This window comes from Nannobrachium achirus (genome assembly GCF_963921795.1).
Source record: "Nannobrachium achirus genome assembly, chromosome: 10".
In the NCBI taxonomy this organism is placed as follows: Eukaryota; Metazoa; Chordata; class Actinopteri; order Myctophiformes; family Myctophidae; genus Nannobrachium; species Nannobrachium achirus.
Window position 1 is genome coordinate 15,092,322 of NC_137819.1, and position 19,076 is coordinate 15,111,397.

General features: G+C 44.0%; 1 protein-coding gene across 1 annotated transcript; it reads right to left on the minus strand.

Moving 5' to 3' along the window:
- Window positions 1-1,242: 1,242 nt before the first annotated feature.
- lrp12 (low density lipoprotein receptor-related protein 12) lies at window positions 1,243-18,676 on the minus strand. Its single transcript, XM_080735717.1, has 11 exons — window positions 17,395-18,676; window positions 16,285-16,341; window positions 15,777-15,909; window positions 13,818-14,017; window positions 12,436-12,791; window positions 11,476-11,625; window positions 10,196-10,417; window positions 9,264-9,530; window positions 8,447-8,649; window positions 6,573-6,705; window positions 1,243-5,050 (listed from the first exon to the last, which is right to left on the minus strand). The coding sequence occupies exons 1-11, from the start codon at window positions 17,456-17,458 to the stop codon at window positions 3,917-3,919; spliced, it is 2,919 nt and encodes a 972-aa protein (XP_080591843.1). The 5' UTR covers window positions 17,459-18,676; the 3' UTR covers window positions 1,243-3,916.
- Between the last annotated feature and the right edge of the window lie 400 nt (window positions 18,677-19,076).

Here is a 19,076-nt window from a genome sequence, read left to right on the forward strand (position 1 = left end):
GATCAGAGTTTTAAAAGAAAATCTGTAATCCTTATTTAAGGATTATGTGTTTGTGCAACCTACCTACTCCCTCCTCAGTAATGACATTGAGAGCATTGTAAAAATAAATACAAAAGAAAAAGACCAAGGAGCTGATGATGGACTTCAGGAGGCCGAGGAGAGAGCATGCGCCTGTCTTTATTGATGGAGCTGGAGAGAAATTGGTCAGTGAGTTCCGAGTGGGACACACACACACACACACACACACACACACACACACACACACACACACACACACACACACACACACACACACACACACACACACACACACACACACACACACACACACACACACACACACACACACACACACACACACACACACACACACACACACGTGAGGAAAAAGGCCCAGCAGCGACTTTACTGGTTTCACCTTCTGAATAAATGAAGCCTTGGACTTTTGCTCTCCTCGTGGCCTTATACCTGTGGATTATAGCAATAAAGCAAGCTTTAGTGGACTATGGTTGAACTTGACACTTGCACCTCTCATGTAGCCTACTGTGTGCACTAGATAGCCTTCTCACGCTGATGTCACATACATGTTTGGATGGATATCCTATGAGTACATGTGTAGATACTAGATAGATACCTTGATTTTGTTTCCCATTTTTTCCCCTTCTCTTGCCTGTCCCATTTATTTTCTTTCTTTTGCTGGAAACAATTCAAAACTATGGAGCTTGCACAAAAACACATTTCGTCACCTTCTTAAAATAATGGCCTATGTCACTTTTTGAGGAAATTCATAATTTTTTGCCTAAATCTGACCACCTCCAGTAAAATCGCAAATATTCTAATTGAAAAGGATTGTGCCGTTCCATTCCCTCTTAGTAGAATGGCCTATCCTTGTAGTGACATGAAAGAAAAAAAAGAAAAAGGCCCAAGTCTGGATTAAGTCATATTACTCCACAAATAATTTGGCCTAAATCAGGTTTACAATTGCTTAAAGTTATTTAAACCATATGTTAGCGGACATTATATTATTGTAAATTGCTCTAGATTAAGAGCCTAAATTCTAAATTGTATAAATAACAAATGACTTAGGCCATAATCAATGTTACAACTGATAGGTATCAGACCATTTTAAAGCAAACTGAACGTGTTCAGCTCATTTCAATGTTTATTATCACAGACAACAGAATTCTCAACATTATTATGTTTACAGTTTTCTCTTTCATTTTTTTTTAAAAGAAGTGGAACGGAAGATATGGAAACATTCCTTGTTTCAACATCTTTCCCTCATAAATATCTTTTTCTTTTCTTTTTTTCAATTGATCATTTTGCCATCAGTGACATCATCGCATCATCCTTACTTTTATAACAGGCATCTCTGCTGTTTTAACACCTTTATCACTTAACAAAAAAATAATAACAACAGTAATGAGAACAATAATAATAATATAGAGCACAAGACAACTGGGACATGCATCTCAGGTACCAGCTACTGAAATTAATAGCAATAATAATAATAATAATAGTAATAAATATACACACTCGCACCAGCTCATCTGAGTACCAAAAATGTATCAAACCAAATAAATAGAACGGCGGGACTAGTCGACCACTGGACTGGTTGACCAGTGAGAAACTAGTTAACCAGTGGTCAACAAGTTAACCCATTGAAACCAGGGAAGCATCCGTGTCATTTTAAGATTGTAGCGCTATATATAAATATATAAGCGAATGTTTTAACTCAAATCTTTTATCACCACTGGCATAGAAAACTGTATTTAGAAGTCATGTGTAGAACAGTGCAGTGAAACAGTTCTGTTAAACCACTGGACTCTAGTACAGTGTTTCCCAAACAGTGGGTCCGGGGACCCAACTTGTGGGTCGAGGACTAATTTCCGTGCGAGTTAAAATTCCCTTTAAGCCTTGTTTCCTATCAAACACATATGGGGGTGCGGGGGGGCGAGCAAAAATAAATGCAGAAGAAGTATTTCAGAATAAAAATAAATAAATAAATAGATAAATAAACTGTGAAAATGGCCAACCTACGTACAAGGCTTATGTTCACCATTATAAACAGGGCTTAAGTCGAGGTCATTCATGATGCATTTTGTTCCAAGAGACTTTTAGGGTCTGGAGGTTTGGGAAACACTGGACTGACTGGCTGACCACTCAACCAGTAGACCAGGATCAGTAATATCAATATCTTCTGGATGTTTCTTGTTTGTTTTTTTTGCAGTAGACAGCAGGGCACGGCCGTGTAGGGGACAGTTTGGTAAAGAAGGGAGAACAACATCATGGGTTGTTCGTGATCGATTCGTTCAAAAGAGCGAGTTCATTGCCATGAAACAAGGATTTTCTTTTAGAAGGAAGAGAAACCAACGTCATTTTCGCTATCTCGCAATTCCAAATGATAGATTCATCAAACCATGCGTGCCAAACTGCAGCCGGAAATTCGGTAGAATGCACTGGAGTCAGTGGAAGCCTGTGGAGCAGCTCCTGAACAAACACCATTTCTGAACAATTGAGACCTTTATAACATTCTCAGCTCAGGAAAATAAAAGAAGGCATGTCACACAGTGTTGATTTTCGATGTGTGCACTGTATCATTTTATAGCAGTATCTAAAGAGCAAAAAGTATGTTTCTAAACATGCCAAGTATCGCGAGACTATCCACCGTTTCCTGTCTGGGAACCAAATCTCGTGATACTTCCGAGACAGAAACAATTATTATTTACTGTTATTATTATTTCATTATGTACTGTGCACATCGAAAAAGCAAGTGATTGTAAAAATACCTGTGATAAGTTTTCTTTTATATTCCTGAACAGATGATATGACAAAGGTCTCAGTCGTTTATAAATAGTGTTTGTTCATGAGCTGGTCTAGCTCAGCTCCATTCACTGTCCTGTATTTCATCGCACTTCCGGTGCGAGTTTTCCGGGCAGCGTCATGGCGCATGCCCGATGGTCATGTGTTTCCCATCCTCCTATCCTTGCCATTAAACGGGAACGGAACCGTACACTTCCTGAAACCCCCCGTCCCCTACCCCCCCGTACACAGGACGGGAGGGTGGGCTCGTTCCTGCGACAGCGGTTTTTTTCCGCTAGACAACAGTGCCGCTGAACGAATCATTTGAACATATCACTGCCGTGAACGAAAACGTTTTTCTTTTCTTTTTCCCATTAATACAATAGACCAGTCAGACCAGTACCAAGTCCAGTAAACAGCGTCAGTCCAGTACCAGGTCCAAGTAAGTACCAGAGTTGTTCGTACCAGAGTCCCCAGGGGAGAGAAATCATTTATGACTGTGTTAACTTGTCACCGTGTTACACAGGTGATCGTACCACTGGGGGCGGGGGGTCCAAGTCACTGATGGTTCCCCCCCGCCCAGCAACAAGGGGGGACCGTATTAAAAAGGACGGACCAGCAGAGAAATTAAGTGACCGTGTTTGTGTAGCCGTACCGATGGGCGTCAGGGATCGTTCCAGAGTTGAAATAAAATAGGAAAACAAGCCAAAAACCAGAGCCCTGTGAGTCAACAAGAGAACTACAATAGTCAGTCAGTGACAGAAACCAGTCTTTCCATTCAACCTGTGGGATTTGTTGAAATGTGTTTTTTTTCCTTACAGGTCTGTAACTCTGAGAGTGTACAAATGGAACTAAATGGACCCTTGAATAAACACTGAGGACCTTACAGTGTAGATTTGGGGTCCCAGAGATCAAAACACTATCAAGCCGGGGGTCCTTGAAATGTTGCAGCCGTTCGTACCGAGGGGTTGGAACCGTATTTGACATCACAATGGTTCCATTCTTCAGCAAAGGGGGATTTGGGGATTTAAAGGACGGACCAGACAGGGGAACCACAGAGTGTGTTTCAGTTCGTTAGTAAAAAGCTGGGGGTTAATTATTAATAAGTCTTTAATTAGCAGAGCAGCAGCAGCTCGTCGTCGCTGGCTGCCTCCCCCAGGCACTCGGCGGGTATCTGTGCCGTGTGGACCTTCCCACAGCGCTCGCACGGCCCGTCCCTGTTGCTGCTGCTGCTGCCGCCACGGTGCTGGTGGTGATGATGATGATGATGGTGGTGATGATGATGCCGGTGGGTGTGGCCTGAGGAGGAAGAGGCGGGGCGAGGCTCGGGCAGGGGCAGCAGGGGCCGGCAGACCTCGCTGGCGCCGCCCGCCAGCGAGGACGCAGAGGAGGCCGAGTCCGAGTCGGACGACGACGGTGGGATGAGCAGCTCCACGTCGTCCTCGTCATCTCCGCCGGCTCTCCTGGCGTCCGCAGCGCCGCCGTTGCTGTCCGCGAGGTGGCGCAGAGGGCTGGTGTTCTGCTGCTGCTGCTGCTGGTGGAGGTCGGTGTGGGCGGCGGGCCGCAGCCAGCGAGGAGCCCAGGCCAGGCTGCGGGCCAGCCGGCCCAGCGCCCAGCTCAGCTGACCACCGCCGCCCGCGGCCGGAGCGGCGTGGAGCTGCGAGGGGGCGCGGGCCCCTGTGGTGTCAGAAGTGGGACACCCCGTGGTGTCACGAGTGGGGCCGCGTGCCGTCGTGGTGTCAGAAGTGGGATCGGCGACGACGTCGACGGCGATTAGGGATGTGTCCCTGGTCGCCGTCGACAACGACGTCACTGAGACGATGGCTTCCACTGCCACGGCCGGGGGTGTCTTCTGGGGGAGAGGGGGCGCCACCGGTCCCCCTGCCGACGCCGCACCCCCGCCTCTTTCCCTCTCCCTCTCTCTCTCTCCGTCCCTCGTCCCTCCTCCTCCTCCCCGGTCGCTCTCTGTGTCCGTGTCGTCCGAGTCCAGCGGCAACGGGCCGCGCCGGCCACTCCCGGTGCCCACGCTCCCTGCCACTCCTCCTCCGTCCTCCGGGTCGCTGGAGGAGACCAGCGCCAGGGAGCCCGAGCGGCGGGAGCGGGAGAGGCGGAACAGGCGTCTCCAGAGGTTGCTGCCGCCGCTGCGGCGGCTTGACGAGGAGGAGGATGATGAGGACGAGGGGAGGCGGAGGGAGGTAAAGCCCAGCTGGGAGCGAACGGCCAGACGGAGGTTCTCCAATACGGAAGCCTGGAACGGACGGACAGACACACAGACACAACGTTTAGCATTCGTACCTCTGGTACTGCTGGTGTATGAGTAGTAGTCATTTATAGAATGTGTGTGTCACGTAATCACTTTAACCATTATGTTTAAAACTTTTATGTTTTGGCTATTCAAAAATAGCAGATATACAAGCTCATAGCGCGGCACCGAGTGCCACGCTATGAGCGTGTAGATTTGCTATTTTTGACATTTCTGCAAATCTTATATATTTTCTTTTAAAGCAAAGCATTTTTAAGTCCCTGGAACAACATATTTTGAGATGGGGTGTCCGTGGTCAAATACATTCTACATTCTAGGGGGTCCTCAACATTAGCAGCACAGATAAAGAAACAGACGTTTTTCAGAAAACCATTAGGATTTAGAGGACATGTTAGGTATTTTTCATGGATTTTAACATTTTGGTCACATTACGGTTGGCTGCTAAGTATGGGCTTCAATTGAGTCTCCCACCAGAGCCTCTGCTGGTCGTCAAAATTAATTATTGTATTGTAAATTGAAAGAAAATGAGTCATTTTGGGGGTGAACTACTCCTTAAATGCTCCATTTCATCATACAAGAGTGTTGCACGAAAGTCATGAAAATAGCTTTGTGAGCATGTACTGTATATCGGGCTGTTTTCACAATTTCTTAAAGGCTAGCTCTCCCTCTCGCTGTATGTTGGTGTTTTGATAGAAGGGGATGTTTTGGCCAACCAAAACACAAGGCAACAAAGTCTTATGCACACCTTAGCGATGGGTGCGTATGCAGGGGTCAACATAATTTCAAACATGCACAAAATGTACATAGGACCCGCACACCATCTTCAACTTTCTCTTTATTAGGAATGCAACGTTTTGGTCAAAGACCTTCTTCAGGCATCCAAAACACCAATTCTAAAACAGCTAGTTCCATTCCTTGATTCTGATTGGCTGGTTTCCCTTAATTGCTGTGGTATATGAGACTATAACCCACACCTTGAATCAGTTTATATCAAACCCAGGTGTGTTATTTCTTTCCACAGGCTGGGAACTACTTTTTTGTAGCTGGGGAATACTTTCTTGCAGACCAGACATTATAGTGAATTATTAGTGAAATAGAACAGTTTTAATTGGTACATGTCTATGATTTTTCATGTTGCCATATTGTAACCGTTTTAGAAAAGCAATAAGCCACGCGAGGCTTGTGGTTACCTGTATTTTACACCGGCTGAGAGGGTTGGAGACACTCAGCTGCGCCTCGTGTCTCCCTACGCCTCTCAGCCGGTGTAAAATACCAGGTAACCACTCGCCTCTTTTGGCTTATTGCTTCAATAAAGGGAGAGTGCGCCACCACACTACTCCAGTCGCAGATAACTTGTTGGTATCGAAGGAAATGATGGGTTAAAAAAATATGTATTGTTTGAAAGAATTGTTTCTACCCAACAGCGACAATGTCTAAAATCGTGCAGCGTACGACCAGCTTTAGTTGTGTGTTGTTGTGTATTAGTAATGCATTGATGTGTGTTTACCTGGTTTCCAGAACACACTGGGAAGTCCTCTACGGGCGGGATGAGTCCCTGGGCGATCAGCTGACCATAAGAAGGCGGGGCCTCTCGCCGCAGTAACTCTGCCTCCACACGTGACAGCTGGGTCTCAAATGACCTGAAACCACCAATCACAGGGCCAGAAATTAAACAGAGCTGCTAAGCACATAAGGGATGCTAGGGTTTTAGTGAAATGAAAAATATGTCTTTCACACTTTAAGAGCACATGTGTGGTCTGACTGTTGACTCCCGCGATTTGGTCTGGGAGACCGAAGTTCTAATGTGACGCACCTGCTCCCTTGGTGCATATTTCGTCTTTCTCTGGTGTTGTTGGTGTTACTTCCATGATGTTTTCAATTGTTTTTTTAAACTATACACACATAACAAGAATATGCCGCTTGACTGACTCTGTGCTAGTGTGTTTCTGTTATGTTTCCAATGGGACTACAGTTCCGTGCAGCAGTGACTACTTCCGATACTCGACGTTCAGGAATTGTAGTTCCAGACTCTATATAGCATTCTGAGATTGTGGAATAGTTGTCTGGCTACGCAAGACTATCATAATATGGACATATTTAACAATAGATGACAAACAAATTACTTCCTGTGAGGCTGTGAATAACAATAAGTAGGCTAGCAGAACAGTTTTGGAAAGACTGGTGGTGACGCGAGGTTAGCAGACACAAAACTGTTTTTAACTGTTCATAAACATTTTTTTTAGAACCCCTGGCCATCATAGCTGCATTCGAACATGTGCAGGGAGCAGAGTTTGCAAGTTAAGGTCTAGGTACTAAGCTAGTATTGGATGGTTTAAGGCTCTCTTACCTGCGTTCGAACATGCGTAGGGAGTAGAGCTTGCAGGATAAGGTAGTATTAGATGATTTAAGGCTGTCTTGATGCGCAGGGAGTAGAGCTTGCAGGTTTAGGTTAAAGCTAGTATTGGATGGTTTAAGGCTTTCGTACCTGTGTTCGAACATGTGCAGGGAGCAGAGTTTGCAAGTTAAGGTCTAGGTACTAAGCTAGTATTGGATGGTTTAAGGCTCTCTTACCTGCGTTCGAACATGCGTAGGGAGTAGAGCTTGCAGGATAAGGTAGTATTAGATGATTTAAGGCTGTCTTGATGCGCAGGGAGTAGAGCTTGCAGGTTTAGGTTAAAGCTAGTATTGGATGGTTTAAGGCTTTCGTACCTGCGTTCGAACATGTGCAGGGAGCAGAGTTTGCAAGTTAAGGTCTAGGTACTAAGCTAGTATTGGATGGTTTAAGGCTCTCTTACCTGCGTTCGAACATGCGTAGGGAGTAGAGCTTGCAGGATAAGGTAGTATTAGATGATTTAAGGCTGTCTTGATGCGCAGGGAGTAGAGCTTGCAGGTTTAGGTTAAAGCTAGTATTGGATGGTTTAAGGCTTTCGTACCTGTGTTCGAACATGTGCAGGGAGCAGAGTTTGCAAGTTAAGGTCTAGGTACTAAGCTAGTATTGGATGGTTTAAGGCTCTCTTACCTGCGTTCGAACATGCGTAGGGAGTAGAGCTTGCAGGATAAGGTAGTATTAGATGATTTAAGGCTGTCTTGATGCGCAGGGAGTAGAGCTTGCAGGTTTAGGTTAAAGCTAGTATTGGATGGTTTAAGGCTTTCGTACCTGCGTTCGAACATGTGCAGGGAGCAGAGTTTGCAAGTTAAGGTCTAGGTACTAAGCTAGTATTGGATGGTTTAAGGCTCTCTTACCTGCGTTCGAACATGCGTAGGGAGTAGAGCTTGCAGGATAAGGTAGTATTAGATGATTTAAGGCTGTCTTGATGCGCAGGGAGTAGAGCTTGCAGGTTTAGGTTAAAGCTAGTATTGGATGGTTTAAGGCTTTCTTACCTGCGTTCGAACATGCGCAGGGAGTAGAGCTTGCAGGTGCAGCCCAGGGCGATGACTAGCAGCAGGCCACAGATGAGGCTGCCGATCACGGCGGCGGTGATCACCCTGGTGGGGACGATGACGGGGCAGTTGTCCTCGTCGCTGCCGTCGCCGCAGTCATCCTGAGCGTCGCACACCCACGACTCAAACACACAGCGGTTGTTCTGGAGAGAGACGAGAGAAGGAGAATTAAAAAACATGTTTGTTGTTCTACAGAAAGACAGGTGAATGAGAGAGAAAGAGAAGAGATGGACAGAATGGTGGAGAAGGGGTAGGAGAGAGAACAAAGAAAAGGTGAAGAAAATAACAAGAGGCAAGAGTGTAGTTCTAACAGGCCTAGGGTTGGACAATTAACACACAGGGTGCCTATCCTGACTAAAATCGGGATTTCAAATCCGACAGTTTAGTGCTTTTCCTGACTTAAGTCGGGATATAGCGGTTCCTTGTGTAAACCGCAGCGTGCGCTCTGTGGCACTGAAGCAAAAACTCAAATCCCCATAATCCATCGGGAGAAAACGGAATCAGGAAGTGTAATCCACCGTTGGAAGCAATGGAATGATCTGCAGCAAAATGGCTTCATCTCGGAATCTCCAGATTGTGTTCTTGTTTATAACTAGCCCTTCTCCACGGAGCAACTGATCTACAAGCTCACAACGTGTCGATGTAGATTGGCTATTTGAATATTTTAAAATGTTTTTCAAAATAGTAAAGAAAAGGCAAAGAAGTTTAGGGACGAAAACATAGCTCCATTGCTACAGCTCCCATTGCAGTCTCTTACCTTGCAGTGGAAGTTTCCCGGCTGGCAGAAGAAGCAGTTCTTCTCGTCGGAGCCGTTGGGACAGCGGTTCTGGTAGTTGCAGCGGTCCGAGCGGGGGTAGCAGGCCCCGTTGCGGGAGCAGGGGAACTCGTCCTCCTGGCAGGAGGAGCAGTTGAGCTCGTCCCGGCCGTTGGGGCAGTGCCAGTAGCCGTCGCAGCGCTGCTGCTCCGTGTAGCAGCCCCAGTTCCCCCCACACGGGACCTCCCACGGCAGGCAGAAGCCGTCCACCTGAGCAACAAACAGACACATGGCATTTCAGATGTCAGCGAACATCATTACAAAATAATTACTGAATAACAGCCCCACCGGAACACATGAAATGATGTAATCGGAAAAGCGGATCTCCATTTGTTTCCTGTTGAATTTGTTCACGGAATGCCTTCTTCTCCGCTTTCTGGTTTGTCAAAACAGTGCTTTCAATTAGCCATAACTAGCGAATGCATGGCTCAAACAATGCTTTTTTACCCCACGGAAGCACAAAATCTGTGTCCGTGATCGATCAAAAGATTTATTATAGTAAATGTAACCCCAATGATAAAAATGGGGGGTAAATGTAAATGTGCCCCCTGGGGACCCGAATGTATCCGGAATCAACGGGGGGATATTTAATGTAGTCAATTCTTAGTCTTAGGAATGCGACAAATACAAAAAATATTATGTATGGTGTTGAGTAATCAATAGAAAAAAAAGGTTATTTTGTGGGTGAACTACTCCTTTAATGCCTAACAGCCTGAATTTCTTTCTAATTGTAAACATAATAACAGGACAATGCAACATCTATTTCCCACATTTTAAGTTTTAAAGTACATAGGAACGATTGTGATGCAAAATCATGCAAAGGCAATCGCGATCATCTCAAGTACTCGTGGGGCGATTGCGACGGGGCCTCGTACCTGGTAGGTGACGTTGAATCCCCGCGCAGCGTTGATCTTGTCGGCGTAGAAGTGGATGGTGAGCTGTCCCGCCGAGGACACCACGCTGAGCGGCGCGCGGGAGTCGAAGGCCGTCAGGACGCGGAGCAGGCGGCGAGGGGACGCGTCCAGGCCGTCGTACACCTTGACGTAGTCCCCGTAACCTGTACCGTCCAGCTTGAAGTCGATGAACCTCAGGATCACCTGCGAACACACATCCGGACCGCCATACGCCTTAATACTAGAAAGCATCTGTGTCACTATAGATTTTAACCACTTTAACCATTATTTTATACTTTGAGCTATTCAAAAACAGCAGATTGGTAGCACGCTATGAGCTTGTAGATCTGCTGTTTTTGAAAAGTCATGAACATCTTTGAATACATTTCTTTTTTGCAAGTGAATACCCTCTATTTCTGTGTGTTGGTTAAATAAATATTAAAGTTATGTTGTTCAATATATTATTTTAGTGTATATTGGCTATTCTAAACCAAGCCCTGTTCGCACAGTTAGCCTATCTTCGGTGGATTAAGTCTACAGTTGTAATGTCAAAACCCCCAATATCATAGAAATTAGGCCACTTGTACAGTCATGGTCAAATTCTGTGTTAGGTACCAAATATGCACACATCATATAGATGCACTGCATACATTCTGTACTAGGGGTGTAACGATACATTTTAATAGCGATTCGATACATATCACAATACATGGTTGACGATACGATACATGCCGACGATATTGGTTCATTCATGGCGATACGATACGATTAGATTCAATGATTTAAAATCGATATAGTAACTATTTAGCAAAGAAATTAAATCTGTGTGAAAGGTGTGGATAGTGCAGGTTTTTAAGGGAAACATGTATTATTATGGATATAAATAAGTAAACACAGTGATTATCTGCCAAATACATGGACATTGTATATTGACAAACCTGCACCTTGACATGAATCCAGAGATTACACACATTTATCGATAGATATGGAAAGGAAAAGTAATTAAACCCCTTCTTTTCATTTTTTCTTCTTAAAGATGCTAAATACAATGCACAAGTAGGTAGTATCGATACAATCGATTCTTTGCACTGCCGATTCGATACGATACAAAATAAAACGATACGATTCGATTTTAGCTGTTTTCATTTCAATATACTTCGATTTTTTAAGTTAAAAACGATATTTCGATACAGTTACTATATTGTTACACCCCTATTCTGTACCTAGGCACAGACTAGGTCAGTGGTGGTTTGGTTCTGTACCTTCCTGTGGTCTCCGGTGTCGATCGTCCAGGTGCAGTTGCTTCCAGGAGGGTAGAAGTCAGGGTAGTTGGGAGAGGAGAAGGAGCCGTAGAAGTTCTTCAGGCGTTCTCCACACGAGGGGACGTCGCAGTCGATCTCATCGCCCAGGTCCTACACGTCACCAAGACGACACAGCGTAAAACATCGACATCGCCCACGTCTTACAAAACGGAGGGACACAATCGCAATAATCTATAGAGTAACAAAGTCATGACTGCACTCGCTCATCCCTCGGTTCACGGAAGTAATTTCTCTATGGAGAATAACATTGAGTCATCTTAAAATCGTCTCATAAGCATTAGGGTTCAAAAATAAACAAACGGTCTCTGTGTTATTGTCGGGGAGGTGGCTCTGTATGGTTTATGATAGTCACTATTATTTGATACAGTCTGTTTCTGGTGTAACTTATTCGGCGACAGTAACATTAGCGTTTTCTCACCATTCTCACCATCATATCCATATGAAGAATAGAGTCAAACCGCTTAGATAATTTGTTTATGTTTGGAAAATGACGTGATATGAAAAAAGTCTATGGGAATTCAGAATCGGGGGAAAAGAATATGTGAACCAGGTAGGATGGGTAGATGACGGATTCTGGACTGTGGACATTTCAGAAACCCACCTACCAGTGACATTTTTTTTTTACTACTTCTTTTTTCCAAACAATATATCACATTGTTGCGACCGTCAGGTCGCACTTACTACCAAAACCTCCACCGGCTGTCTGTCTCTCCGTCCGTCACACGTCACACTTTTTCCCTGCTCATATCTCCGCAACCGTTGACCCCATCCATGCCAGATTTTGCACACACACTCCTTGCCTGCCAAACTACAACCCCCAAGGACCCCCGGAGCCCCAGGGACCCCACGGTCGCTTATCTCCCGATTAGGGAGTCTTACTGGTTTAAGTCTGTCTCTTACCTGACAGTCTATGCTCCCATCACACTTCAGGCTGGCAGGCAGACAGGTGTAGAGCCTGGTGTAGCGGGACAGGCAGGGGAACTGGTTGTAGGCGCACGGCTGGAATGAGAAGGCGGCCGAGGGCTGCGATTGGTCGAAGGCTGCGGCGGCGGCAGGCTCCGGTTGGTCCAGGTCGGCGGCGGAGGGCTGCGATTGGTGGAAAGCGGCGGCGACGGCCTGCGACAGGTCGCCGCAGAGCTCCTCGTCAGAGTTGTCTCCGCATTCATCCTGAGAGTTGCATCGCCACGACAACGGAATGCACTTCCCACTGGAGCAGTGGAACTGGTCCGAGAGACAACTGGACTCTCCCAGTTTACCTGAGAGAGAGAGAGAGTTCATTTAGTTGGTTTTCAACCAGTGGTCCTTGAGAGGGTTCCAGGTGGTCCCCAGCTAAATGATGGACAGTTGGTAATATGTTGATATCGTCGACAAAAACTATGACAAAATATGACGACTACCTATTTTCACTGACTAAACAAACTAACTAAACAAAAACTAAGCTACAGTATGATGACTAAAACGAAGTCTAAATATAATGACAATTTCATCAACAAATAAAAAGTAGACTAAAATGTTAGGGAGGGACAAGTGGAGAAGAGATGCAGTAGAACTAAAAGACAAGTCATTTTATGTTTGGTTGGGCAGATCTACAATCTTGCACGTTGCAGAGCGTTATGAGCTTGTTGCTAGATATGTTATTTTCTGCATGCGACCAAGCGTCGAATCTGCTATTACGACACCATCAAGGCGTGTCTAAATACATTGTAGTCTACAAAAGCAATAGATTTAGTTGACTAAAATTGTATGATACTGTATTTAGTCAACTAAAACTTTTCCGATATTACTAAAATATGACAAAAAATAAATAAAAGTCACACACAGCCCTAGCGACACGTTCCCCCACAATAATAATAAAGTAAACACCATGTATAAACTAGAGCAGGGCTCAGCAACCTTTTTGAAATGAAGTGCCATGTTTTTATTTTCTAGATGTGCCATGTCAGTAATGACACGCCTTCAAACATTCTGACATATTTTGAATGTCGGGACATTATTATAACGATCATTAGACTCATAGCCATAACCCACCTATCTCCCCTACTCCCTCCCCAGTCAAAGTTCAGAGTTTGAATGAATGTAGAATTATGTGCAGGATGTAATTTGCTGCAAAATAGGCGACTTAATTTAATTGACCACGTTTAAAACAATATTTGATTTTAAAATAAAAATCCTCTCTCTGACACTTCTGCCAGTGTGCCAGTGATCACCCTCCCCTGTGCCAATGTTGGCACCCGTGCCAAAGGTTGCCTAGCCCTGAACTAGAGCCTTTGAGGGAGAATTACCCGTGACGTAGACCAGCCTGAAGCCCTTGCCGGCCAGACTGCGGTCGGAGTGGAACTGGATCCACACGTCCAGGGAGGAGATGAAGGGCTGGGGCAGAGAGGAGCCACACACCCTGAAGGCATCCAGGTTCCTGTAGCTGCCCATGGACAGCCAGTCCAGGCCACAGCGATGGGACGTCTGCAGGTCAAAGTCCTGGAAGCTAGGAGGGGAGAGGAGGAGTAGGAAAGTGAATGGTGGGTGTACACAGGGCTGTTACCTTTACTACATTTAACCCATTTGACCTGCATCGTGTCACTCTAGATTTTCACCACTTAAACCATTATTTTATGCTTCAGCTATTGAAAAATAGCAGATATACAAGCTCACAGCGCGGCACCGAGTGCCGCGCTGCGAGCTTGTAGATCTGCTATTTTTGAAAAATCGTGAAAATGTGGTCAAATATTTGAATATATCTTTTTTTGAAGCGAACATTTGTAACTCAAATATTTGCTTCTGGGGGGTCCCTGATACATAATATTTTGAGACGGGGGTCGGCGGCCAAATACATGATTCTAGGGGTCCTTGACATGAAAAAGTTTGAGAACCACTGACGTGAAAACATGCGTTTTAAAAAAAAAATCTTAGAAGGATTTAGAAGACACTTACAGAATCGGGTTCAAAATCGGGTCAAAATTCACATTTACACAATTTCTCAAAAATAGCAGATCTACAAGCTTGCAGTGCGGCACTCGGTGCTGCACTGTGAGCTTGTATATCTGCTATTTTTTAATAGTAAAGCATAAAATAATGATACATAATAATGCGTACCTGGTCTAAATGGGTTAAAAGGAAGAGTTCACCCTAAGAATGATTTACTTTCCATCACTTACACACCCCTTGAAGCCTTGAATTCATGAGATTTTTTAATTCTATAAGCCAATTATTCGATGAGCGGAGGATTCTCTGGTAGGTCGGAGACTCAAAGAGTCTCAAATAGTCTCCTACTGACCGATGAACCGGTCATCAATTATTACATGTAATAATCGTCTACTTTACAAAAGGAAATTGGGAAAATAGCTGATCAACAGCGAAAGTTGTAAGATTGTAGATCAGGTATTTATGCAATTTTTTTTTTTTTAATGTTTGAACATTTTTCAACGTGGAAATGATGATGATTCTATGCCAAATCATTTAGATTATTTCAAATAATTGAGATTAGGCGATTATGTAATAACAGTGACAGGCCGATGTGTACCACTATTCTGTGTGTGCTTGCATAAATGCTGCATAATAATTCATACAGTGCCTTTACATACATCAATTCACAGACAGATGGCGGAGGAAACCACACGAGGCACCAACCTGCTCTTCAGGAGCAGTCAGGGTTTCAGTGTCTTGATCAAGGACACTTCAACAACAGTTAACACAGGGGGAGCCTGGGATCGAACCTTGGCAGCCTTCCGATTCCCTAAACCTGCTGAGTCACTGCCCGTCCGTGCCGCCCTGTCATGCGTTAATGCTGTGTGAGTGTGTGCGTGTGTGTGTGGGATGGGACGATAAGCAATGTTATTGTTATCGCGATAAAAAACACTCACGATAGATAATTGTATCGTGGAGATATAATTTATCGCGATATCGTCCTCCGTCATGCACTGGGTTCAATTCACCTTTTATTTGCCGAGCTGCCTATCCGGTACCATTTAATCCTCTATAATTGGTAAAAGATACTTATAATATACATACTTGATACAGTCTTTTTTCACTCTCTATCAAATGTCTTTACCAAAAAATAACCGATCTACAAGCTCGCGTTGCGACGCGTTGTGAGCTTGTAGATCTGCTATTTTTTGGCAAATGTTCTCCCCCAGGATAATGGTTTTTGACTATCGTGATAATATCGTAAATCACGATTTCTTTGGTCACGATAATCGCGGTATGACATTTTCATATCGTCCCATCCCTAGTGTGTGAGTGTGTACCTGATAGTAATCACGTCTCCTGGTGGCGCTCGGATGTTCCAGGAACAGTTGACTCCGTCAGGATACTTGAAGGGCCATCCTGGACTGGTGATGACCCCGCTGTTAGCCACCATCTGCACTGTACCACTACAGCCTGCACACATATTTAACGTGAATTAATATTAATCATTACAATTACAATTTAGGCATTCAGCAGATCCTCTTAATCCACAGTGACTTAACAATAAGCAAGCATTGTTCATTGACTCATCGACTGCCACCGATGAGTTTGATGAGTTACGGTGTTTTGACCCTGGATGGCGCCGTTCGCTTGATGGCGTAACCAGAAACACAAAAAGCTGGACGCGGGATTGACCAATAGCCTCTATCGTTCAAATGTATGGTTCACGTATGGACCAGGATTATTCTCCGATTCTAGCACAGCCGTGGGCGTCTTCTGAACACTCCTGTGGGCGGATCAAAATATTGACTTGTCCCAATATGACAGCATTTTAACGAACTGACTCACCAGTAGATCGTCCTGACACGTACACATTGTCATTATGTTGAGAACCAACCGACTGACCTGAGAGAGAAAGAACACACACACACACACACACACACACACACACACACACACACACACACACACACACACACACACACACACACACACACACACACACACACCAGAAATGTTCAAAAGATATATCTTATCCATAAATAGAACACATATTTCATGTGGTGGAAAGATGGCCACACAAAATATTAACACCTGGGCCCAATTTGGACATTTTCACTTAGGGGTTTACTCACTTTTGTTGCCAGTGGTTTAGAGACATTAATGGCTGAGTGTTGAGTTATTTTGAGGGGACAATAAATACAATTACACTGTAATGCAAGCTGTACACTGACTACTACATTGTATCAAAGTGTCACTGCTTCAGTGTTGTCCCATGGAAAGATATTATAATTAAATGCTTCATTTATCTCTCAGCTATGGGGTCCTTGGCCTGAAAAACCTTGAAGACCCCTGCTATGTACTGGGGTTCGGGGCCCCCCAGGTTACAGGTCTGTAACTGTGAGAGTACAAATAGTAAGGGTCCATTTGGTTCCATTGGTACACTCTCAGAGTTGGGATATTGCAGTAGATTATTAGGGGCCACTGCTATAGTATAGAGTCGACCAATGGTTCCCAAACCTTTTAGCTTTTTTGATTGATTGAATATTTTATTAGACAAAAATGGAAAACAGTACAACAAGTATAGTTAATACAAAACAAATGTAGTACAGTACAAGTACAGTTAAACACCCTGCCTAAAAGGAGCATCCCAAATAAATCCTTTTACGGTCTTGTTTACGTCGGAAGTCCTTGGTAGCTCGAAACCCAAAAGAGAAAATAGAAGTTCGCCCGGGACCCAAATAGCAGATCTACAAGGTTGTAGAGCGGCTATTTTCACTACTTCCTTTTTCTTTTTTTCGTAGAGATCCTTGGATTTTATTAATTTCTTTTTAAAAATGTTAGATTGTCTTCCTAAAAAGTAGCTTTTTCCCCCCCTTTAAAAGTGATTAACAGTAGTAGGCCTATATAGACAACACTATAGATATATAGATTGTACAACATCCCATAATATCTTACCGGTGACGCAGAGGAGCAGGATGAGTAGTGGTCTCCATGGTGACAGGCTCTCGCTCCAGGCCATAACTAACCTCCAACCACCTCTCTACTCATTAACCAACCAATCACCTCGATATCTCATGCATCTAATTAAACAATTAACCCACCAATCACCTGGATAGCTGATGCATCTAATTAAACAACTAACCAACCAGTCACCTCGATAACCGATTCATCCAATTAATCAATCACCTTGACAACAAATCCATTTCATTAACAATTAACCAATCAATAACCCCGATAACAGATTCATCTAATAGTCTGAAACCTGATCAAATCTAATCTAGTTATCAATAAACCAGCCAACATGTATGATATGAACTATTAAACCAGTATATTTTATTGGTTATTATTATTAAACTGGTTAGCAGTATGTACTGAACTTCTAAGCAGTATTTACTACTGGTTATTGTTGTGGTTATTATTATTAATGTATTATTATACAAATTAACCAGTTATTATTATACAAATCCAGTTATTATTATACAAATTAACCAGTAAGTAATGAACTGGTAAGCAGTATATTCTACTGGTTATTGTTAGTAGTAGTAGTATTATACTGGTTAACTACTATGTAATTAACTGGTAAACAATCTAATCTACTGGTTATCCATCCAACTCTTCCAGAAAACAAAGGCAGTTACAGTATAAATTAGGTCCAGTAATATTTCAACCAGTCATCATGGAGTAAGGTTATACAGTTTCAATCCTGTAGTGTTACAGTAAACCTAGTTAGTTGGTTAATTCCTACAGTTATAAACGCATCTGTTTACCTTTCACATCCTTCTCATCCTCACTAAAGACAAAGGCTAGCAGGCTAACGGCTAGGCTAGGCTAGCTGTAACCGTTACAACAAACACACAACAAAACACAAACAACCAACCCCGCCGTAAGGCAAACAACACGCGTAGCGTCATAAACCGTCCATTATGACTTGATAGTGGGTAAACAAAATAACAAGACTAATAAAAAACAACCCGTTAACGTTGGCTGCAGAGCAGCAGCGTTAGCATGCTAAGCTTAGTTTCCCTGAGCTACAACAACAATACATTACAGGAGGAGCTAGCATGGAGCTAACCCAGCTAGCAGGAGGCTGGTCACGTGACGCAGTAACGGTACATCATGTTACTGTGGTTGTTTAGAGGAGATGAAAGCTTGTTAGATGTTGTTATGATGAGCTGTGTTCTGTTCTAACACACAGTGTGTCGCCATCTGCAGTCCATCTCTGCTTGCTTTGATTTGGTTTGCTTTCCTCTCTCTCTCTCTCTCTCTCTCTCTCTCTCTGTCCCCTGGAGCTGATGAACAGCTGCTCACTCAGTGTGTGACTGTGTGTGTGTGTGTGTGTGTGTGTGTGTGTGTGTGCGTGCGTGTGTGTGTGTGAGAGAGAGTAGTAAACCTCGTGCATAAATAACATAGGCTACACATTGTTGTTATTATCACCGTATTACTAAGGTAATCATATCTTTATGTTTTGTTCTCTTTCTGACAACAAAAGCACAATTCTATTATAGCCTATCTATTTAAATGATCTCTCTCTCTCTCTCTCTCTCTCTCTCTCTCTCTCTCTCTCTCTCTGTGTGTGTGTGTGTGTGTGTGTGTGTGTGTGTGTAAATCTGAATTGTGGGTTGCTAAAAGGTGAGGAA